Source organism: Trifolium pratense, linkage group LG3 (genome assembly GCF_020283565.1).
Source record: "Trifolium pratense cultivar HEN17-A07 linkage group LG3, ARS_RC_1.1, whole genome shotgun sequence".
NCBI classification, from domain to species: domain Eukaryota; kingdom Viridiplantae; phylum Streptophyta; class Magnoliopsida; order Fabales; family Fabaceae; genus Trifolium; species Trifolium pratense.
In genome coordinates this window covers 48,905,433-48,931,716 of record NC_060061.1, presented here as the reverse complement: position 1 = coordinate 48,931,716, position 26,284 = coordinate 48,905,433, and the positions used below count along the sequence as shown (strand labels likewise).

The window sequence follows — 26,284 nt, the reverse complement described above, 5'->3', positions numbered from 1 at the left end:
GCAAAACCACTCTAAAAATGTGTTAAGAATGGGCGAACCCCTCCCAGTCTTAGTAGTTGAATGAGATATTATTATGCTATCCTATTTATTTTTCACACGCCTTATATGTTTTTATTTATGCTTTTTCAGTACTTAAGTAGTGGACGTAAAATAAGAAATTTTTAAAAAATATCATCTACTACTTAAATAACAGACATCATAAAAAAAACAAAATTGGTAAGATATTCTGCTACCTAAGTAGCGAACAGGGGTATTATTATAAATTCGGAGGGTGCACGCGAGAAAATGAGGTGGCAAGAGAAAATCCCTAATTGAATTCTAAAATTAATTTGGTATGCTATGTGATTTTGTGCTCGAGTTAATTGTTTACGCTAATTTTTCTTATTTTCTCAATTTTTAAAAATATCAAATCAAATATATAAAATTGAAGACCGAGCCATCAAAAATCCTTTCCACAAAATCTCCCTCCAACAGAATCGTAAATAGTGTTTTTTAATTTGTTTTCTACACCTCTTACTCCCTCTATTATTTCATGAAGTTTTCTCTCCCGACCCCCCTCATTTCTTTTCTACCCCCCAAAAATCTCATTTTGCCCTACGCGGTATGAAAATTTTTTGCCAACAAACTTCGGTTTATATAAACCGAAGTTTTTAAACATGGAAAAAAAATTCGGTTTATATAAACCGAAATAACATATACCCCCCAAAAAGAAGGAAAAATTATGTGAAAATTCGTGTAGAGCTACCTGTGGTAAATTTATTATATCTCTCTGAATATAGGTCGTATGCTAATGATTTTTGATCCAGTGTAAAGAAGACAAAATTTACTACAAGATTGACACCGGAATTATTAAATTTCATTAAGTATAATATGAAAAAATCTACCTACAAGTTTGAGAAAAGTTTCTGCAAAATGTTGTAGAGATACCTGTGGTACATTTATCATATCTCTCTGAATATAAGTCGTATGCTAATAATTTTTTATCCAGTGTAAAGAAGACAAAATTTACTACAATATTGACACCGGAATTGTTAAATTTCATTAAGTATAGTATGAGAAAATCTACCTACAAGTTTGAGAAAAGTTTCTGCAAAATGTTATAGAGATACCTGTGGTAAATTTATCATAGCTCTCTGAATATAAGTCGTATGCTAATAATTTTTTATCCAGTGTAAAGAAGACAAATTTTACTACAAGATTGACACCGGAATTGTTAAATTTCATTAAGTATAGTATGAGAAAATCTACCTATAAGTTTGAGAAAAAGTTATGCTCTGTTTCTGTACCAGTACCCATTATTTCGTCAAACTGAACCAATTGGATAGTTAACCCTCAAAACAAAAATTATATTTGTATTCTTGACACCCTAAGCTTTCCAACGAGTGGTCATATACTCAAATCGGACATCGTTTAGTATTTCAAATAAATTGTGGAAGTTGAGGGTCTCATGCAGAATTTATGCAGGAAAGCTGGAAAAAATTTTGGAACACAATATTTCGATTTATATAAACCGAAATTTTTTAGCATGACTAAAAAAATCAGTTCGTATAAACCGAAGTACCCCCCAAGGGCAAAAACGGAAATTCAGGGGGTAGAAAAGAAATGAGGGGGGTCGGGAGAGAAACCATCTTATTTCATTGGGTCGTGGAGTAGTGTTGCTGAGCAACTTTTCTTTTTTTTTAAAAAAAAGGGTCGAAGCCCAAAAAAGAAATTAAGAACTTAAACCAATGTTTCTAGGTATGCAAGCCTTGGAAATATCATCAAATAGGAGTCGTCTAAACTCATTAGGAGGGGACTTCATAATAATAAGGTTCCAAAAAATTGAAGTAAGGCTAAAATTAGCCAACCAGTCCGTACTTTTGTTGTCTTTTCGTTCGGTGTGAACAATTTCTCTACAGAAACTCTTGAGTACGCTGAATTTGCGAAGGGGTATGCCATTTGATATTGCACTTGTTTGTGACCATGTTGCTAACCACTTGTTAAAGAAATAAAAATAGTAAAATTATCTTAAACTTGGTATAATCAACTTTTTCTAAAATAATACTATATTTTTAATGCAAAAATTATTCCTTAGCAGTTTTGTATTTATTTAAAACACCTCTTCCATGGACAGTTTTAAAAAAACCCCTTGCTTGGACCAGACCGCTCTGTTTGGGTCTTGGGATATCTTTCTGGCGCGCACTCCCTAATTTGCTTTCTCACCTCCCTAATTTTATGTACGTAACAATAGTATGATTGTTATTACGAGCCCTAATAATCGGAATTGGTTCTCCTCCCCTGTTGTTGCGGTTGTTGTTTCAGTTGTTGATGTTATCAATGTCGTCCACCTTAGTCGTCAACGTCGCTATCTGATTTGATAGAGCTTTAATCATCGTCGTTAAACCGCCACATTCTGTCCTCGTAATAGATTGATCTCCTATGGCTGAATCACGTTCACGAAAGAACAGGGGAAACCTGCTCTGATGACAACTGACGCAGTACGAAAGTGGGAAGAAATAACAAGCGCTAATCCTATAACAAAACAAAGGTTCGCAAGCGACAAACCTGTCAAATAAAGCTCTGGTAATCCACCAGAAATGTAATTAATTTGGAATCCACCAAACTTGAGAAAATTCTCTATAATTTTATTGAATCAAAAGGTTTATCTTTAAGGCTACAATAGTTTAGCTTAAATACTAGAGAAATATAAAATTTTCAAATAGTCCGCACAATATAGCATGCCAAATTAATTAACAATCACATATATCTACTTTACTTACCTATGCCCATTCTCAAAAAAACTCTCCAAAATTTTAAGAATACCACAAGGAGAAACCAACTCAAAAGACAACCGCATAAAAATGTCATACCAGACTAATATGAATTTAGTATTTAGACTACAAAAAATGAATATATGTTGGTTTAATTAGTCTATTGGTCCCGTAAAGACATTTTAGGTTTCATAATGGTCTCTTAAAGAAAAAAAGGCTCAGATTGGTCCCTTAAAGAAAAAAATGCCCGGATTGGTCCCTTAAAGACATATATGTTTGTCATATTGGTCCTTTCCCTTAAATTTTAACTCCAAATATAACAAAAAATTCCAATGGTTAAAATTTTAAAAATTAATAAGGTTTTTGGTAGACCACTTACACTTAATGGCATCCACAATCCAGTCAATTAAAACTAACGTTTTTTATAAAAAATTGACAGAAAGGACCAATTGAGAAACGGGTGTGTCTTTAAGGGACCAATCCGGACATTTTTTTCTTTAAGGGACCATTGTGAAACCTAAAATGTCTTTAAGGGACCAAAAGACTAATTAAGCCATATATGTTCAAGTGACTAAGACTTAAGCCCACAAAACAAACACAAAGAATCAACATCCTCAATGACACCACGAAGATAGATAATTGCCAAGAGAAGACCACCACTTTTCAAGGAGCCCAACTTTTCCGCACTTTTGACAGCAACCTTTGCTTTCCTTGTAAAAAAAAAAATCATCTCCTCAACTGTGATATGATGAAGAACCAAATAAGCCAACTATATGTCTCCTCCACCTTACTAGTACTCTGAGCCGAAACTTGAAAAAGTCTTTCAAACTAAAGCCTAATGTGGTTTCCCCCATCCAAAAATCGAACTAGAAGGAAGTCATGAATATCTCTCCAAAGACCTACACCTCCAAAAATTAATATCCATCTCCACTTACCAATTAACACTAGATTTAGTGCTAAAAGATCTCTAATCTGCAAGTCTCCTTTACTATTTTCCCAGCTAACCTAATTAAGCTGTTTTTTTTAACTGTTAGCCCTAATAACTCACTATTGCGATTTTGATTGATGTGATCCAAATTTTAAAAGATAATAATATAATGGAATAATTCTTTACCAGAATGAAGATTGGCCGCATAAAAATTTAAAATGAATTTGTATGATGCATGTAAACTACGTGCACGCTTCTAATTGACAAGCACATGTGCAAGTGTCCTCTTGTCACTTTCTCATATTTTGCACATGTTATTGCCTCATTGTATGTTGGTCCCTTTCTAGTTCTACACTTTTGGAAATGGGGTTACTTGTTGGAGACTCATAATTCCTTCTTTCATCATATTATAACACTCTTCAGAATCCAAACCTTTCAACATCAAACTTATCTTAATTTGACATTTCTATTCTTCTTCTAACTCCAGCTCCCACCATTCACTGAACCAATAATACTAAGTTTTTTTCAATAAATAATCAGATTATGGGTAAAACAACCGCTTTTCTTTTCTATACAATCTGTCTTTTTAATGTTGTTGTTGTCCACTTGCTCCTCCTATATATGTTTGCAAAGTGCTGGTGTGCGAACAAAACATGTCAGTTCACAGCAGGTACTGACACATACTTTTCAACTTAATTCTATAAAAATAAGTTTTTTTTTTGGTACATTAAAAATAAGTTTGATGAATCATTTTTTCTACCTTTTATTCTCTGCAATGACTTTAAACAAAAGAAAAAATAATCTGGTGTATGGGTTTATTGATAATAAAAGTTATGTGCACGACTTATGTATGTGAATGGTTGTGAAAGTGTTGGGTTAGCAATGCACAAATTGTTGAATATGTAGTTGTGTTGTTGGAGTTTTTTTTGAAGTTTTACATTATTTAAGTTTTTGGACTGTTGAATATATAAATATATGAAAGCAACCTCATCATATGAACTATCTTTTGGAGTTGAGATTCAAACATATTTAACACAAGTGATTTGGATATACCATTAACGCGAAAATCTTCGAACGTTAAATATATGAGTCCATATTTTGTATATCCTTTTGTATATCATTTTAAATTAACGCAAGTTTAACTACTCATATTTAAATTTTAACAATTATTCCTATTTTCTGCATCGATCCAAATACATTTTGCCTGACTCCATTGTTAGGAAGACTTTCAAGATAAGAATAGTTCAAAAATCTCATCAAGCCAAACCAACTTGCCACTTGTTGTCTGGAGAAGTATCGAGAGCAACAATTGTTGAAATATATCAAGTGAGTTAAAGTCGTTGAAAAAGTTGATGTTGAGCAACACATAAGTGAGATGACATATAAACTTTATGTCTTATGGTTTTGATTGGAGATGTGGTGTCTAAGTCACTTGTGTGGTTGCTCTTAGTCCAGTGTGTCAATCTAATCTAGTGAGGCTCCCTCTCACGGCCCAACAGTGGTATTAGAGCTCGATCAAATTGATGGGAAAGCAATAAGTGAGTGGTGCATGATGGTTCACATATGCAAATTAACTCACACTTGAGGAAGAAATAAGATATATCAAGTGAGTTAAAGTCTCGTATTGATGTTGAGTAACATATAAGTACCAAGATTCATAAGCCCAATACTTTTATACACAGTTGCTCTTAATTTAATGTATTGTTTTTGCGTAAAAAAAAAATTAATGTATTGTTCTAATTCAGTACGTGAAACTTCCCCTTATGCATATACTACTAGTATTATATAGGAGATCACAGTGTATGCCATTGGGAAATAAGCATTCTGTGGAATGTGGTTAATGTCATGTCTTTATTTACATTTACTCTTTACTTTAAATTCTAGTTGGTAATTGCCATGTTACAACAAATGTACTGTGTGAATTTTTGTTTTAGCTATCTCTTGTCGTGGCAGAAATTGAAATTTTGAAAAGTCATGATTGTCCTTGTTTTGGTCCCATGAAAAATGAAAAAAAAGTGGTTATTCATAAATGAGTGTGGGGAATGGCTTAAGATTATTAGAATCTTAGGTAATTAAATCCAAGAGTTGTTGCAACAGTTGAAAGGGCCACACATCGACCTTCCTTTCTAGTGTCAAATTGGACCCACATCAGATATAGAATGAGCAACTACCATTTTGGCTATATGACTATGCTTAAACAATTCAACCAATGTGTTTGACCAAAAATCAAATCACTTATTCTCACCTTAGTAATTGATTTTTACTTGCATGGTGTTAAATTTTGAAGGTTACACTCAATACTAGTGTCGGTTCTGATCATGTTTAGGGTGTGTGATTGCACAATATCTTATGTTTTTAGGGATTGTGATATGCTGAAGTAAATAAGTACAAAGTTTTGTTGTTTTTTTTTTAATCGCAAACGTTAATTAATAATCGGATGGTTGAGATTAATAAAATTATAAAATCACTTAAAATATCTCAACCATATATATTTTAAATTGGACGGTCTTAAATCAAAACTGTGCTAAAATTGTGAAAAATCTTAGGATAGTAAATTTGCTTCGTATTTTTAGGGTACTAAATTGTTGTGCATGTAAGTAGTGTACGAAGAGAAATGATCTTATCAAATTTTTTTCTCTCAATTTCACTCAATTTATACATCTTAATCATTGATCAACTTTTTTTCATATTTTTATAATTAAAATATTAACACATATTTTTGATCTAATGGTTTATATACAAATATTATTTCCTCAATTTCTTTTTCAAATAGAGAGTAATAGTATTCATTCTATTGTAGAAGCATGTATGCTTTATAAAAAAAATTAAAATAGAAAGTACATATTTCAAATTCTCAAGGACAAACCTGCCTAAAAGCATTTTCTTGTAAACTACCCTTTAAAGTATCCAAGGAAAAGTAAGTATATTGGTACACATTGGTTATCTCCAATACGCATACCTATCACTTTCTTTTCTTGTGCTCAATGTTATCTCCAATACGCAAAGCCTCTTATTGATCTAATTGTCTCTTATAAAAAAACCGGAGATAGTAATATTTAATTAATAGGACAAAAAAGGTTGAAAGGTTAGAGTAGTTGAACCAGTGCCGACTTCTCAAATTTATTTTATTTTCACTTTTTTTTTTGAACGGCAAAATGATATTTATATATAAAAAACAAATTGGAAAAAAGTACAAGAGACGTTCTTTCACTTATCTTTCTCTTATTTCTTTTTATTGGTGTATTTTGCAAGAGACGTTCTCTTTCTCCAAACTTCACATACGGTTCACTTCCTCTCGCATTGGTTCACTGGTTTCCACAAAGAGGAGAATTTGTGCGAACCAATTCGTAAAAATACCGTGAACCGGTATGCACATACCATCGCAATTTGAAAAAATATCAAGAGAATTATGTGACTATGGACGGATCATCACAAACAAGTACTCACACTCTGTTTTAGGGTTGTTAGAACCGGATATTATTATTATTATTATTATTATTATTATTATTATTATTATTATTATTATTATTATTATTAGCCCAATTATATAGCAGTATCAAATTTTGCTCTTTAATTTCTTTCAGGAAAATTGTTGGATCACTAGCTAACAATCAAAATTATGAAATGGATACATTGAATGAATATGTATCAATCAATTCTATCGCCTCTCCTAATTAAACAAAACCAACTCATCAAAAATAGAATGTTAATAATGCAACAATTATTAGATCTAAAGAGACTGAAAATGCAACCATGGATTTTATCTTCACCCTTTCTAGAGAAAACATTTTGAGTTGTTTGCTTTTGGATTGAATATCGATCAATCCTAAGTAATTATGTATTATTATGTGCCTTTAGTTTTTATGGTTTAAAACCTTTAAAATTTATATATTTAAGGTTATGTATAACTTTGGTTTCCCTATTTTATTATGTTCATTTATTTCCCGATCCTTTGGGAACTCAGAGGATCTCTAGCTTGAAATAACTACAAGAGTCGATGATGATAATGGACAATTGATTACCAATGCCTAATGGTGGACTATGTATCTACAAACATTCTGACGATCAAATAAGAAAGCACCGTGTATGTGAGAATTAGGATTTCTATGTCTCAAAACCTTTTATTGGAACTGTCATCTTGGACAGGTGTAGAGAGATTGTCTAAGACCATTGATCCAACGACTTGTGGTGGTCCATTTGGCCTTGTTTCTATATGCCTTTAGGACGATTTCATGTTACGGTCTGCCTTAGGGCTAGTGGACCCGGTGACCCAGTCCAGTGCATGAATGAACCTTGTTCGAGTTCAATTATAGTTGGATAATCGCAATATGGTCATGCTAACGACCGTCCACATAGCACCTTTTTTTTTTGGTTAGAGTCTTTTAGGTTCATAGCACTTTATGCTAAAAATGGAAATAAAATATCGAATTAATGTAAAAGATAAAATATTTTACATTTTCAATAAGTATATATTGAATTGCTTAAAAAAAAAAAGTATATATTGAATGAAACTTCTTTATTTACTTTTTCAACAAGTGTCGCTAGGGCACTTGTTAGTATTCCCTTAAGAATTTTTATTTTTATTTTTATAATGAGTATTCCCTTAGGAATTATATATGGTTGGACAAACACTTTGAAACATGAGAATAGTCTAAATATGTTTGAAGTGATATATAGGATAATTGTTCTTATATATAAGATTCTTGCAATATGATATTCCATGAGAATTGGAGAATATTGATTTAGAATAACTCGTGATTTTCTACATACCCCGAGAAGGGACATGATGTTACATTAATTTAGTACCTCACATTTAGATTTGTTTTTAAAATAATTCTGCATAGCAAAATAAAAATTGGAATGTGAAAATATATTCTTGTGATAAACCCACAATTTTAGGATGTTTATTTTATATTAAATCTTTTCTAAATTGTGCATCATATCGAACCTTTTAAAGTCGACAATATTTCTAGCTAAGCATCTTAGAAAACATATTTAGTATTTCACAATTTTTTGTTGACTCAATATTTTTACTACACGATAAAATCGTGCACTTGCAGTGTATCACACGCGAGCTGCCTGATGATTTTAAGTTTTTTGCGATCCATATATCAATTTAGTAATAGTCCAATTCTCTCGTAATTATTTGATTATAAGGGGACATGAGAAAAAGAGAATAGAAAACACGTTACGCATACATGTATGTACATATTCAATTTTTAATATTGTTTTGGATAAGTAATCGATGTTTATAATTCATATCTTTTTTTTTTTTCTTCTTGAAGACGTCCTTTTAGACAAGGTGAGCAATCAATTCGAAAAAAGGAAAATCTTTAGACAATTTAAGGGTGGTTTGGGTTGTATAAAGACAAGTATATCCATCCCTTCATTTGGTTCCTATTTTCGTCTTTGTCCGGTTCTCAAATAGAGGGCACCACATTACAGCTCCTATTTGAACACTTTCCTTTATGATGATGTGAATCTAATATAAATAAATTTTATTCTTTTTAAATACTAATAAAAATATTTAAAAAATTATAATATTATATTAGTGATAGACTATGATGTTTGTGTATCCAGCTGGTCTTAAGTTCAAATCCTAATATTTCTATTTTTTTCTGCATATATAGTTTTTGTTATATTCATTTCAAATTTAAGCAAAACCGATAATTTTTTTGAAAAATCTAAGAATTGAAACTATTTATAATTTTGTTTTTTTGTTACGGATAATTTTTAAAAAAATTTATTTTTTTATTAGGGACAACTATTTTTAATATTTAAGCAGGATTAGTAGGAGACTATCCTAGATAGACTCACATGAAAAAGTGAAAAATTTAAAATTTAAACATCAATTCTGATAGTTATCAACTGAACTACGTACACGAAATTCATATCATTATGTTATTAAACATGGTGTGAGGTTGAATAATACTATACTCTCTCTTCGATCTTTTTTATAAAAACACATTGAAAAAATTACACAGATCAAGGAAACACATTTTATATAGTTATTTTCATTTAATACACTTATAAATTTAAATGTATTTCATGTATATCTTTATTTAATTACTCTTAATTCAACTAACTTACTTACTGTATTTTTAATATTCTCTCTCATAATAAATAAGAGCATAAGTGAAATTAAGCATTTAAAACATTTGAAAATTGATTAAAATTTCTTATAAAAAAGACTAAATCTTTTTCTCAAAGTGTTGTCGAGCGTCTTCAAACCTTCATCACTTGAGCCATATGCGGGGGAACTCGCACGTGCGATTCTCCTTATAAAAATTATCGGAGAAACTATTAAAGATCCTAGATTTAATCATCGGCTCCCTTATAAACCAAAAAATATAAATAAAAAAAATATAACATGTGACCTTTTATGGTCAATCCTCTTTCACACCGTTTTCATAGTTGTGATGTAAAATATTAATACGTGTCATATTTCGATTGAATAATAGTACCACACATACTTTAAAGAATTTTATTTAATTTTTATACTTTGGGACCAGGGTGTCCCATGTGTGTCGTCACTCCTCCATGGTTGAAATATATGATCATTTAAAATAGTTAGTAAAATAAGGCTGCTCAATATACAACAAAGAATCATGATCTTTCCATTTTTCTCTCAATTTCTTAACCCAAAAAAGTTATTCACAAATTCACACACTAGGGTTAGGGTTAGCCACACTCACTTGTATATATACATAGCTAGCTAGCTAGAACCATCATTAAAAATAAAATCATTAAGTAGAATATAGGAATTTTATAATGAAGAAGAGACAAGTTGTAGCTAAAACTTCATCTTCGATTACAAGAAATGTTAGATATGGAGAGTGTCAAAAGAATCATGCAGCAAATATTGGAGGGTATGCTGTTGATGGTTGTAGAGAGTTCATGGCTAGCAATGGAGAAGGAACAAGTGGGGCTCTTACATGTGCTGCTTGTGGTTGTCATAGGAACTTTCATAGAAGAGAAGTGCAAACTGAAGTTGTTTGTGAGTACTCTCCACCTAATTATGGTCGCTAAAATTATCGATCTATCTATCTATCGATCTATTTTCAGAAAAAGTCTTCTGCTAATGACACGTGATGGAATTTCACACATCTATTTTTCTTGATTTTTTTGCACATATGTGCAATCTTACATGGATCTTTACTTGTGCTCTTATAAAGAAGGTTGAAAATTACAAATAGAGTGTATCAAATTAACTGATTGATTTGTGGAGCATTTATTCTTGTACAAAATTTTCAAAGTTTAAGATTTGTGTTTTTGTATGTCGTGTATTTATCTATCGAGGCTTTCTTTTCTTCTTTCCCTTTCCAATATTTTTTCTTTTAATTGGTAAACATAAATATATATAAAAATAACACGAAGTAGTTACAGATCACAGGAGAAAAACACAAAGCTGAATACAGGAAGTGCTTACCAAAACAATATTCTTTTAATTTATTTTCTTCTTTTTGTGTGTGTCCTCTCTATTTGATTTTCTTCTTCTTTTTTGTGGTTAATGTTTTAGATCTTTTTTATTGTTTTGTGTTGGGAGTGAAAACCTTCCTTTATTGGTAATTGTATTGCACTTAGGTTTCTAATTTTGCTTTTGAGTGGGGTATAATCAAACTAATAATATTAAGCTCTCCATACATTTTCCTAAAAACATCAATAGTATATATTAGGAAGAAGTAAGTATAGGGTACCCATAAATAATTAGCTTCTTTGGATTGACTTATTTCACAAATACTATTTGTGATATATATTGATTTTAAAAAAACTTATGAGATGTTAATAAATTGTTTTCATTTTATTTTTATAAGACGATCTTGATAAGCTTATAGAAACAACTTATACCTTTATCTTTCAGTGTTGTGTTGGTGTTTGTAACATTTTTTTTGTTCAAGCTTTTTGTTGGTTTACCCTGCTAATTCAGTGTTATGTATTTGGTTTTCTTTCGTTTGGTCGGTACGTCTTGTGCTTGAGTGGTTATAAAGTTTAGCTATTTTTTTTAAAAAAATACAAAAAATAGTTCGACTCTATTTTATTTTGTATTATAAATATAACTTATTCATAAACACTTGTATAATAATCTGTAAAATAAGTTATTTATGCAAACAAGGCCACAACCAAACCACACACATATATAAAACAAGAGTGCCACCCAAAGCACAATATGAAAAACAGAGGGTGAGAAAATCTTTAAACTTAAAAGACCACTAGCAATAGAGCATCCACATGGAATTAAAGAGTTTGAGTGTAGTTGAGTTAATTAAGTTTGTCAAATGTAAGTAAATTAATTGTTTTATTGAATTTTTTAAGTTTATAGTATTACTCTTTGAGCGTTCCTTAACTCACCAATAGATTAATATATATGTATGTGCGTAGAAAGAAGCAATTACTCTATCAAATGATCAAATTATTTATTCACTAAGCTAGTGCAAAGACCACTAAAAATTACCTTTTTGAGTGTTCTATTCTTTCCATGTTTCATCTAACACTCCTGATTAAAGACAACTAAACACGTTTATTTGAAGCACATTCTTTTCAACATGTAATTAGGGTTTTTATCTCTAGTAGGCGCACTAAATTTGATCTCCTAAATGTAAGACTGTTTGAATTAAATTCAATATATTTTTTGAAAAGTTAATCATGTTATCAACTCTCCTAAAAATATATGTCGTTACATAAAAACATATTAACGAAAGAGAAATTCAAATATGACATCCGAACGCTCACCTTATTTTATATCATTAAATAATATGTATGGTGTTAGATGATACTATTAGTTGATATATTATGTAGATGATTATGATAAATTCAAAAGGATGCTAACCACGTATTCTTTCTATATTGCCATTACTTCAAAGGCAAGAAAACAGGTCAGTGCATATGTGATGAAAATATATTATCTTTGTCCCAATCATGTACTACTATTTGAAGTATTATAATTCCTTAGAGCCCACTTGTGTTCAATCATATCGAGGATATGTCTTAAAAAAAATTATTCATTTATTTTTATAGTTTTATCTAATAAAGACCTAAAAAAAAAATTAATGGTAGATTCTTATTTTTATACTTTTATCTAATAAAGACCTAAAAATTTATTCATTGATTTTTTTTTTGACGAATTCATTGATTGTTATAGCTATATTTTTTAATTTTGAAGTCCACATGCGTATCATTTTTTTTTTTGACAAACACACATGCGTATCATTTTAAGATGTCCATATTAGACGAACCCTATAAAAATATATGTGGTAAAGTTGCAATTGATTAAAGTTTAAGTTGCATAATTAATATAGTTGTGGAGGTGACCACCTCTCTTTTGTATAGTTATAGTTAGTTGAATAGCTCACACCACAAGGAAAATGTTTCATTGTTTCAATAAAGGCAAAACAAATAAAGCAAGCAAAAACCATGTTACTTGTATCTTTATTAAGTTGGAGGTTGCATATATATAGCTGCACTTCCCAACCTTTCTCCTTGTGATGTATGGGCTATTCAGTTGTTTATTATTAATGGTTTGTAATAAAAAAAAATAATAATATCCACGAATATTCTTTTTTTTTTTTATTGCTGAACAATGAATTTTTTAATTTTTTTTAATAAGCTTATAATTATATCACCTTGTTATGAGTGTAAACTGCCAATCTACTTTGCTTCTTAAGTCCAAATTGCTTGATTAATTTAAATTGTTCTATCTTCTTGGCTGTATTATCTTTGAGTATATTCATTTACTTGTTAATCTGAAAGCCAGTGATTAAAAGTGTCTGTTTCAATTAGCTTATTTTTGAACTCATGAAAAATAATTTATTCAATTAATAAATAAACTCTTATGTTAATTTATAAGTTCTCACTAATAAATATTGTATATTCATAACTTATATATTATTTCATAAAACACTTAACAAACTTATATATAATACATAAAAATTTATTGATTAATTTGTATAAGTTATTTTGCATAAGTTCAAATAAAAGCTAATCCAAATGGGCCTTGAGATATTTATTTTGATTTTTTGTAATACTTGATGATCCCTATTTGGGCCAATCTAATATGGCCTTTGAAAAATGGTTCAAAAGAAGTCTACTTTAACTATTTTTAGTAAAAGATGAATTTTATAATAATAAAAGATAAGAACAAACTTAACATTTCTATTAAAATTTATAAAAAAAAATAGTACTGTAAGTTTCACCTTTTAAGCATGTCAATATTAGACATTTCTTATTTTAAAATAATAATTTATTTGGAAAATTTAAAATTATAATGTTGTGGATGGAAAAGTATCTAAAAGGCAAAAGGGAAATTTGTTTGACAATAAATAAGGCAAAAGGGATTGTTTTGTTTACATTAAATTTAATTTCCATTTTTAAGCTAGCTAGTATAAAAGTATATATATTGAATTGAAAATATACATACTAATGGCCAATAGAAATAACTCAATATATGATGAGTAGGGTTGATTTCTAGTTAGTGATTCATGAAGAGTACTTTTTAGATTGCCATCAATGCTTTCATTGATATAAAAATACACAATTGAAATAGTTAAATAATTAAATGGCAGACATAACAAATCACATAGTCACAATGTAAGGGTATTGTAGCTAGGAATCATCAAATGTGCAAAATAACAAGTATTAAATCATGCATGTGAGACCACTAATTAGGTATATATATAGATAGATGGATAGATAGTTGGCCTTAAAATATGTCTAACTTATGTCGGGGATAGATGATAGTGAATGTCGTCCTTGTTTGTCTTGCTTATTTTCTAACTTACTTTTGTTAATATTCTACAAAATGCTAGCTCATTAAAAGCACCAAAATCTCTTTATGAGCCAAGCTCTACCACCTCCACTATTTTAATTTGTTCTATATGTATCATGAGATACTAAATAATGACAACCACGATTCATTGATCCATTGGTATGTACAATTAAAAAATTCCATTTATTCTTATTATTGATCTTGCCACTAGGAACTAGATGGGTTGGGTTGGCCTGTATTTTCTTGTTTGAGTAGTGTGGTTTTTCACCACTCTTTTTATATATTGAATCTTTTGTTGTTTCAAAAAGAATATTGAGTTTAAGAGAGGGGTTAATTTGATGTTACTATACTATTGGACTCTTCATGCGTGTTTAGATTTAATCAGATTAAAGTTGTTGAAAAAAATAAATACATAAGACAAAAATACTAAGGAGTATCCTAAGAGCATTGTTAAGAAATCATAAGAAGAAGAAAAAAATTGTAACACAAAAACTCTTTAATGGTGACATATTTTTTTAGGCACTACTTAACAAAACTCTTAGGCCACTTGTTATGGTGACATATTGTTTTAGGCTTTTAGCTCTTTAATGACTCGTTGTTATTTACTCTTTTTATTCTTTTTTTTCTTTAAATGGCTAATATTAGTAATTAATATTATTAATTTTTGTTAGTTTTATTGGTTTTTGAATTTGATGGTTTAATTTAGTCACAAAAGAAAAATTGATGTTTTAATGGAATGTTTGAAGAGGGCGGAGTAAGACACAAATATTTTTTGTGGATGCTGCATATTTTACTAATGACGTGGACTCAGCACACATGCAGTATCTCTTCACAATTTTTTTTTTCACCACTAATATTCGACTCATTAAACCGTTTAATCAGGTTTGGATGTCAGTTTTGGCATTAAGTAGTTTTAACCCTCCCCCGAACATAGTTGCGGGGGGTGGAATTATAATTCTCCTTATCAAATTTATTGCCAATTACTACTAGACTAACTAACGATAGGTCACGATCAATTTTAGTGAGTGTTTCATGTTGATTCGCACGGTACAAATAAGTTAATTGCATATTTGATTTTTCGTTTTCTTTAGGTCTTTGTATCAGAAGTGTCTCACATAGAAAGAACACTAAATTCGTATGACATGCATATGAAGGAATTTTCGATTTCATTATCCATTCCTTTTTTTTCTTTTTTGTTGAAAAATTGAAAAATAATTTAATTTGATATTAAGACTCATCTAAATTAATTGTATTTAATAAAAATTCATAAACCGTTAATTTTAATAAGTCTCAATAACATATTAAATTATTTTTAATTTTTTTAAAAAAATTATGAAAGATATATATGATATAAACATTCAATCCAATAGTAAATTTTATAAAATTCGTATCCGCTATAATATTATTCACTACTTATACGCTCTTATACAAACATATTGGTTTAGCTTAGTTTAACTCGATCATAAATTCAATTCTTATTTTGATCTCTCTTTTATGAAGATGTCGCTTAATTAGAGTGTGAAAATGTATGTATTATCCAACTACAGAGGAGTTTCCTCTGGGAGGGGGGTCAAAAGGGGGGAATATGATTTCTTGGGTCTGGCTATCCGATGTTTGTCAGCTTAAGGGTAGGGGCGGTTTAGGGGTTAGAGATTTCCGTAGAGTTAACCTAGCTCTTCCTTACTACTCCTCCGTTCCTTTTTACTTGTCGTTTTAGAAATAAGCAGTGATAGAAGTCAATTCTTAGGCCTTCGGGCTTGTGGCGGAATATTATATGTGCGAGAGATATGGAACATCTTCATCTTTTTCGCCTCTAAAGAGCTGCAAATTTGAATATATATTTTCTTGGGCATCATAGTGAAATTTGAATATATTATAGTTAGTAGTGTCCGTGATAAACCACTTTATTATATAATTTATATTAAAATTTTGGGTATAGTTTAATCTATTTTATACTACTATTATTATATTTATACCTACCATTTTTGCCTTATTTTATGTAGTTAAGGAAATATAAGAAAATATGTGAAAAAGCTATCAAAGACTTTTCTACACACCAGTACACACAAAGGCACAATTGTTAATTTATCTTTTTTTCATTGGTGTAATAATCTCTTAGATTGTTTCCAAAATATTTAAAGTGGTTAATATCGAATTGTAAGGGTTGAGTACTCCTTGTACTCCTTATAATTCATTCCTTTTGCTTATGAAAAAAAAAAAAAGACAAACAAAGGCACTATTTTCCTTTTTCAAAACAAATAAATGCAAGCCCAAAAGAATGGACATCATGCTGGCCCAATTAAGTGAAGGAGAGCTTCTACACTTGTTGACCTTGGTTAAACGAAAAGAAATAGAATAGGCATGTGAGAAAGAGCTTCATGAATTCTATTTTAGTGTTTTTCTTGACTAACTATAACTAAATATTTTTCTAGGAGTTATGGTGGATCTTTTATGGTTTATTTGTTGTTTGAATTTCTATTTTTATTTTAATTAAGCTGGTCATATTGATTTTATCATATGATTAGAAATGATCAATCTTTTCAATGTTAAAATAAACAAATAATTCAACGACTATACTGCAGTTAATTGGTAGACCTATAAGATAATTGAAACGTATGCCCAAACCTTAAGTTTAGTCTTTCAATCATTCAACATTTTTATACTTAATGTTTTTCTTCAATTTCAACTTTTTGCATGATCAAACAACATTAATTTAGCAAAAAGATATTAATCACGAATAGCCAAATGGATTAATAATTTTAGTAAATGGAATGATAATTTAGTTAAAAATAAAGGAATTCAAGTGAAACTAGGAAATCAATTATTACAAGTGATAATATATTATACTATAACCAATCACACTCTTTGTTAGTCTAAAATCTATATAATAAGTAATCTTAAGTAGTTTAATATTTATTAATTAATCTATATTTATATAAATACGTTAACCTTTTATACCACTTCTGCATAGAATACACTTTAAAAATTAGAAAAAGTGGTGTCCACTTTCAAGTTTTTACCCCTTCTTCTATAGGCGGATTTTAGGGTGGGAGACCATAATAGGTCTCTCACCAATGCACCACGTGTTTTGTGGATTGGATTGAATGTGTACATCATATTATGTTGTTCTGTCAGTATTAAATTTTTTTTTTTTAGGAAAAAAAGTATCCGATTTTTCCAGAAAAAAGTTTTCAATATTTTTCCGGAAAAAATTTTCGGTTTTTTTCGAAAAAAAGTTCCCGATTTTTAGGGAAAAAAATTTCGATTTCAGATAAAAGCAATTCCAGAGTTTTTCTGAAAAAAAAAGTTTCCGTTCTTTTTTTGGGAAAAAAGTTTCGGATATTTTCCCGAAAAAACAATTTCGAATTTTTCTGGAAAAAGTTCCGATGTTTCCGGAAAAAAGTTCCTGATTTTTTAGGATAAATAGTTTCGAAATGTTCACCTGAAAAAATATTGCTGATACAAAAAAAGTGAAAAAATAGAAAATATCTGAAACTTTTTTTCCGAATAAAATATTGGAACTTTTCCGGGAAATATCCGAAACTTTTTTCCGAATAAAATATCCGAATTTTTTTTCAGAAAAAAGAACGAAATTTTTTTTGTTCACACAAAATCTCTGGAATTATTTTTATCTAAAATCGAAATTTTTTGCCCCAAAAATCATGAACTTTTTTTCTGAAAAAAAAACCGAAAATTTTTTCCCGAAAAAAGATCGAAAACTTTTTTCCAAAAAAATCGGAAATTTTTTTTAAAAATAAAAAATAATATAATACTGACAGTACACCATAATATCATTACACATTCAATCCAGTTCACAAAACCCGTGGTGTATTGCTGAGAGACCTATCATGGTCTCCCACCCTAGAATCCCCCTCTTCTTTATTCCTATAACTCCTTCCACCATGATAAATCTTCGATTGATATTTAACTATTACGGCCCGAACCCACTTGGGGTTGGTCGAGTGGTGTTGGCTTGGGCCCTTGGAGTATGCTCCTCTCAAGGTCTCAGGTTCGATTCCCACTGGTGCCAATTTCGGTGGGCTAAGTCCATACAGAGCAAAAAAAAACTCTGGTTTTAAATGGGGCCCCCGCAAGTGGACGGTGAGATTGGTCCCCTTGGATTAGTCAGTCCTAAGGCCGGATACCAAGTTTTCAAAAAAAAAAAACTATTACGGCCCGTTTGATGGTCAGGAAAGAAAGCAAGATATGATAAATATATGATATTCTATTTTAATTTTTCTGTTTGATGCACCAATCAGATATGACAAATTATTCCCTTTTTTAATTCTATCGTATTACTCCTTTGTAATTTCTTTCGTGAGTTTTTGCTGGGTTAAAATTATCCTGTCCGCAGCTGAATACATGAATTTTTTTTTTTCTTTCTTCCGCCTTCTATATTCATCTGCACTCATCTCTGTGTATGTGATTCATCTCTCACGCCATCAAATTAAACATACTTTTTTTTTTCAAATTTAAGTTGATTCTTTGTTAGTATATACATGGGAACACAAATTTGAGCAATTTGAATTTGAGGATTTGGGGGGTGTTTGTTTCACTTCTTAAAATAATATTCCCAGGATACTGAGGCTGAAAATAAATAAACCCACGTTTGGTATATTGGAACAAAAAAAAAGCCTTGGAATAAAAAGTACCCAGGAATCTCAAACTACCCACTTTCTTCCCACGTTCTTTTCCAATTTATTCCCATGAGATGAGGGCTGGAAAATTTTGTTCCCAGGAACCATGAACCCATGTTCTCTATGAAAACCCATTTTTACCCTTTGATTTACCCGCTCAATCTTCCCTCCAAAACAATTTCCACGTTGAAACAATTGCTTTATATTCTACTAAATTGTTTGTTCATCACCAACTTGCAATTTTTTCTGGGTTCTGGATTTCATCTTGTTGTTCCAGGTAATAAGATATGATCTACTTCTTTAAAACTCTTCCAATTTTTCCACTCTCAGATTTGTATGGTGTTGTTTGCTAATTTTTTTTCTTGATAATTTGTTGTTGTTTGCTATTATTAAACATAATCATGTTTCTTCTTTGAATGACCCATTATTGCTTTTTTTTTTAATATAAATTAGTGTGAGAGTATGGTGAAAGAAACAAGGAGTGGAATAAGGGGAATATTTTTTTTTTGATAAGCAAACAATGTATTAATAAGGAGTACAAGGAGTACTCAATCCTTACAATACAAAGAAAGATATTGAAGACCTCAAATGCTTTGAAAACAGCAAAGAGGATTCATACACCAATTGTGATACAAATAACCTGATTTACGCCCTGCTCTACCACTAAACCAGAGCCAAGAGACAAATTTAATTTGATCAAGTAAACCAGAAAAATCAGCAAAATCACCTCTAAATACAATGTTATTTCTCAAACGCCATAAGCACCAAGTTGTCGCCAACCAAATTAAATGTTTCACTTTCCCCCCTTTCTTGGATTTGACAAGAGACCCAAAAAACGTAAAGTGATGCCTACCTCCAACCTGAAGTGATGCTTCAACACCCATCCATGTAAAAACTTGCTTCCATAAATCGATAGCCTTGCCGCAACTAAAGAAAAGATGATGACTGGTCTCCACCGCTTGAAAGCAGAAAACACAAGGTAAATCATGAGGATTAGATAAAATACCTTTAGAAGCGAGGGCTGCCCTAGTAGGCAACTTGTCTAGTAATAAACGCCAACCAAAGACTCCCACTTTTGATGGAATGTCATTCTTCCACATAGTGAGTAAGGCTTCCAGCAAATCAGAATCAATAGAAATCGGCTCATAAAGATTTTGCATTAGACAATACGCAGACTTAACGCTAAACATTCCTGTAGATTCAGGAATCCAACGCCATCGATCCGTTGAACCCGCTTGCAACACCACTCCAAATAATAGATTTTCCAATTCATCCTTCTCCTGCTGATCAACTTGCGATAATGACAATAACCACTCTTGTTGCCAATTCAAATGGAAATTGCCTGACTGAATTAAGTCGGATACTACACAATCTTTAAACTGCACTTTGTCAAATAAACAGGGAAATAAGTTCTTTAAGGGAGCAGCCCCGTGCCATTTCTCTTTCCAAAAACTTATAGAATTACCGTTACCCAACACGCTGCTGACTTGTGTCGGAAACCAACAATCTCCATCCTTCCCACCAACGCTCACAACGTCTCTCCACCAAAGGGATTCCTTATGACCCGTTACAACAGGATCCCAACTTAAAAATTTGATAGAAAGAGGCCCATACCTGAAATTCAAAAGATCAAACCAAATTGCGTCTTTGTCGATAATGCACCTCCACTTCCATTTACACAACAAAGCCAAATTGAAATGTTCTAAACTTTTAACACCTAATCCGCCCTTATCTTTGGGTAAACACACCTGAGACCATTTAACCCAACAAATCTTTTTATCCTCCTTTCCTCCATTCCAAAGAAAATTCCGCTGAATCCTCTCCAACTGATGAATGATACAGCGAGGTGCCTTGAAAAATGAAAAAAAATATAGCGGGAGACTTGACAGCACAGAATTAATCAATGTCACCCTACCTCCAATCGAAAGATTCCGAGCGTTCCAACTGGACAGCCGCTTCGACATAGATTCAACTATAGGTTTCCAAGTCGCCTGCCTCCTAGGATTTGCACCCACAGGTAAGCCCAAAAATTTAAATGGGATTGAATCAGATTTGCAGGCTAAATAAGTTGATGCAGCAGCCAGAAAATTGGAATCAACATTAATCCCATAAATTTTGCTTTTAACAAAGTTTATCTTCAATCCCGAAACCAACTCAAAGCCTCTTAATATAGACTTCATAGTACGGACATTATCCCAAGAACATTCGCCCAATAAGATTGTGTCATCAGCAAACTGTAGTAACTCGAAACCAATTGAATCAGATACTTTGTAACCCATAAACTTTCCAATTTCCACTGCCTTTTTAACCATCCCAGTTAAACCTTCAGCTGCAATCAAAAATAAAAATGGAGAAAGTGGATCGCCTTGCCTCAAACCCTTGCCAACCATGAAATCCTGTGAGGGACTACCATTAACCAAGACTGACATCGAACTATTAAATATGCACGCTCTCATCCAACTCATCCACTTTTCGGCGAACCCCATCTTTACCATCATTCGTTCCAAATAATTCCAATTAATAGTATCGTATGCACGCTCAAAATCCACTTTAAAAAATAAACAGCAATTTTTTCTACGTTTGGCTAAATCAATAATTTCATTGAGGACCACTACACCATCCAAAATCTGTCTACCTGGAATAAAAGCTGTCTGACAGTTTGAAATGAGCTTACCCATCATATTCTTCAATCTTCCAGCCAACAGTTTAGATAAGAGTTTATAAAGAATACCAATCAAGCAGATGGGTCGATAATCAGATAATTGTTGAGGATGGTCTTTCTTAGGAATGAGAGCTAGAAACGATGCGGTGATAGCTTTTGGTAAGACTGCATTATGATGAAATTCATACAAAAATTCCATCACATCGAATTTCAACGTGGACCAGCACTCCTTTAAGAAGTTAAAGTTGAAACCATCCGGCCCGGGGCTCTTGTTTCCATCGCAACTCCATACCACATCTCTAACTTCCTCTTCCGAAAAAGGTTGTATCAAAAGTTCATTGTCATCTGCCGATAAAACATTAAAATCAATACCATGAACAAAAGGTCTGTTGTGCCAATCTTCATTGAAGTTTCTTGCAAAATAATCCTTAACTTCCAATTTGATGTTGTCAACCCCTTGAATCCACTCATCACCTCTCTTGAGCAGCGACAATTGATTTCTCCTTCTTCTGCCTTTGAGACTAACATGAAAAAAATGAGAATTGGAATCTCCTTCTCTGACCCATTTCATTCTGGATTTCTGTTTAATCAAACTTTCTTTGTAGTGAATTTGCTCCCAAAATTTCTTGTTAATAGCAGACTTGTCACTAATCACCGAATTCGACCCATCACAAGAAATTAACGCCTCAGCCTCGTTCAATTCCGTCACTGTTTTTTCAATGTTCAAATCAAGAATGCCAAATACCTCCCTGTTCCAACCTCGCAGCTCCTCTTTCAATTTCTTTAATTTTTCCTTGATTACAAAAGCCTTCTTGCCCTTGACATTCAGCTGCTCCCAAACATTCGCAACAAAAGATTTGAACTCAGGATGCTCCAACCAACAGTTGTTCACCTTAAACGGTTTTGGACCCCAGTTGACATCAGAACACAATAACCAAATCGGGCAATGATCTGAAATGTCACGGTTGCCAATCCATTGACCGGACACTGCTCCTTTATCAATAAAATTTTCTGAGAGCAAAAACCGATCCAGTCTACTCTTAGCCTTCCCGTCAGCACGATCCATTGACCGGACACTGCTCCTTTATGAATAAAATTTTTAGTTGATTATTGATATATTTTTCTTGGAACAGAGATGACTATCATTTGTTTGTTTGCATTTTTTTTGAGATAAAGATACCAACATAAAAATTCCCATTTAATTTTTCAATTTCCCCTCTAAAATTGCTTTTCCTTCATAAAGGGGCTCATGAACCCTCAATTTGGTGAAGAAATTGTCCCCTCAGTACAACCTCAACAATCTTGTCGATAGTTTCTCGCCAGAGATCTCTCCCAGTGTTCCTCTCATGTAATCTTTTCCTTTTTGATTATCGATCTTTCTGTTCTTTGATTTTTGAATTTGCGTTGTTATGCCTCTTTAGATTATTCAAAAGTAGTTGTGTTTCAAATTCAATTGGTTCACTCTTTTTAATTTTTCTTAGTAATAGTTTTGATTTCAATTAGGTTTTAGTAGTCAAATTCTACAATTCAGTGTATAGTATTGAAAACACGTGTTCTCAATCAAGGGGGTGAAAGAGAAAAAAATCTGAAGCTTATCTCGTGACCGCCAAACATATCATTCGATAATTGTTTTAGTTTATATCATATCTTATCTCTATTTAAATTTATATCATGTTTTGTCTCTATCCTATCCTGGCCATCAAATGAGCCCTTAGTTATTAATTTTTTGTGTGATGTATTTTCATAGACACCTTAATTAACGAGTATAATACAATTTATTTATTTTTTGATAATGAGAATAATACAATGATCATACATAAATAATTGTATAGTATATATATATATATATTATTTATATGTTTAGGAGTTTCTCTCTCTTGATCACTTTCATATGTGGCATCCTCTCATTTATCATAATCTATGTGACAACTTGTGAGAGCATGTTTTCCTATGTGGCAACCTTTGAGAACTTCAATAGAAATTATGTAATGTATGTACTCATATAAGGATTTTTTTTTTGTGTCCTTCTCAATCAAAATTTAATGCTAATTCAAAAATAATCATTCAAAAGGAAACAATTGAATACATTTCAATTTTTTTAATGACAATGTCAATTTTTACTTCTTTTTTGTGTCATTCTCAATCAAAATTTAATGCTAATTCAAAAATAATCATTTAAAATGAAACAATTGAATACATTTCAATTTTTTTTAATGACAATGTCAATTTTTACTTCTAATTTGATTATTTGATATTTTATTCATTATTATTATTATTACATTATTATTATATAATATTTTAGAAACAAAGTTATTTTGTCCCATAATTTGTCAATTAGATAATTGCTATTAAATGACATTTATAATTTCGATCTTCATTCTATTAATATAAATAACTGTGATTTGCAACCGATTTCACACACTATTGCAATTCAAAATTATACTTTTTGCAATCTTTTATCTCTATTCTTTTTTTGGGTGATTTCACTCTCATTTCCTTCAACTTTTTCGTTGTTCTATTTTCTTCTTTCAATGTTTTATTTCAAGTTTAATATTATATAGTATATTTTTGTATTTTGATGCTATCCTTTTTTTTGCCTACAAGGAGATAATCTTCTTTTCTTATTTTACGGCAGGTGCCCGTCTTTTTTGTGCTTACAAGGAGATAATCTTCAACTTTTTCGTTGTTCTATTTTCTTATTTTCGAAGATGTTATATGCATTTTTTTTATATATATAAGCTTTGTATTTAAATGATGTTTATGATTAATCATAATTATACTAATTTTGAGCTATAATTTTTTATTAGCAGGTCCATACGGAAGAACATATTGTTCGTTATTCAAATTAGGATTAGGTATTATCAACTGATGTTAGAGTTTTAAGTATTTTTTTATATTTTTTATATATTTTATTGTCATTTTTTTTAATCATGTTTACTTATTAAAAAACACTTTTTGTTCATATTATTTTTTATTGGTGTAAATCATGTTTATAAATGTTTTTTTTTTACTATTATCAATAAATGTTGTACTCTTTTTTTTACTCATTATTTTTTTGTTTGTCTAATTTTTCATGTGATATTTAACAAATATACTGATAAAATAATAGAAACTCCTCGAAGGACTATACTATAGAACGAATTACTTATCAAAAAAAATTATATAGAACGAATTGGCCAAATGTGGAACTGTGAAATTGAAGGCTTAATATGTTTCAAAACAAAATTGAAGGCTTAAGAATCTCTGAACAAAAATATTCATCTTAAAAGGAATATAAAAAAAATAAAAATAGTAATTTAATTGTTCACAAAAAAAGTTATTTTTAAACTTCATACTTATCGAACAGAGAAAATGATGTGATTATCTGAAATATAAAAGGAATGAAGTAATTGACTTCATAGATTATTTTTCTATTTTATTTTATTATTTTATTAATTTTATTAATAAAAAAAAAGTTACATAGTGATTTATACCAAACATAATATTACAATAGGGGGTATTGATAAAAAAATAATCTACATGGAGGTATTAAGCAAAAAATAACTTACACGGGGTGGGACATACATTTGTAGATTTTATTATATAAAAAATACAATAAATATCAATTGAAAGTAAGGAAAGTAACAATGATTTTATATATAAAAAAATAAAGAATTAAAAGTAATAATATCATGTATTACTTTGTTTTTATTTTCCAAACATCACTGTAAGATAAACAAATAGATAAATTTTTTAAAATTTTTAAAATTTGCACCATTAACAAATGAGATATGCATAAAAAAATGATATAATTTTTTTTTGTGTCAAGCAAATGACAAATAATTCTACAGTTCATTACACAAATGTGAAATTTTTTCACACGGGGACATGGGCTAAAATACTCCAGAAGAAAACAAATGTTTAAAGGAGAGAGATGACGATTAAGAACTAATATATATTAACCGTTAGATTAGTTTTTGCTTAATGACCTTTTTTATGAAAATAAAAGAACAAATATACGAACATGTGGGTTGGGAACGGAGAGTGGAGTATCACTCTCCGTTCTACCATTTCTCCTTAAAATCTCCAAAATTTGGATCATTTATCATATTTAAATAAATTATTACATTAAATATAAAATTAATTTTACGAATAATTAAAAAAACCACAAAATATTGAAATTTAATAATCCAAATTTTTCATGTGTCAAAAAAATATCTATATTTTTCATTGAACATTAACCCGTGCATTTGCACGGGTAAGTTATACTAGTATTATATTATATTATCTATTATTTATATATTTAGGAGTTTCTCTCTCATGGTCTAATTCATATGTGGCATCATTTCCTTGATCCATGTCTTATGTGGCATTCTAATATTTCTTCAATTCCTATGTGGCTAACTATGAAGGCCTTTGCAATTTCTCTAATACATGATGATATCATTTTACTTAGAATCTTTGGCTAATTTGGAAATTCAATCATTTTTCAATTATTGTTTATAAATCGAATTTAATGTTCTTCAATTAAATCAGGATATATTCAAATCATTTGATTCATTATAT

The 26,284-nt window shown here is 30.6% G+C and overlaps 1 protein-coding gene across 1 annotated transcript; it reads left to right on the top strand.

Annotated features, from left to right (window-relative positions):
• The first annotated feature begins 10,317 nt into the window (after window positions 1–10,317).
• On the top strand, window positions 10,318–10,841 carry LOC123916208 (mini zinc finger protein 3-like). Its single transcript, XM_045967604.1, has one exon. The coding sequence runs from the start codon at window positions 10,450–10,452 to the stop codon at window positions 10,705–10,707; it is 258 nt and encodes an 85-aa protein (XP_045823560.1). The 5' UTR covers window positions 10,318–10,449; the 3' UTR covers window positions 10,708–10,841.
• The last annotated feature ends 15,443 nt before the right edge of the window (window positions 10,842–26,284 follow it).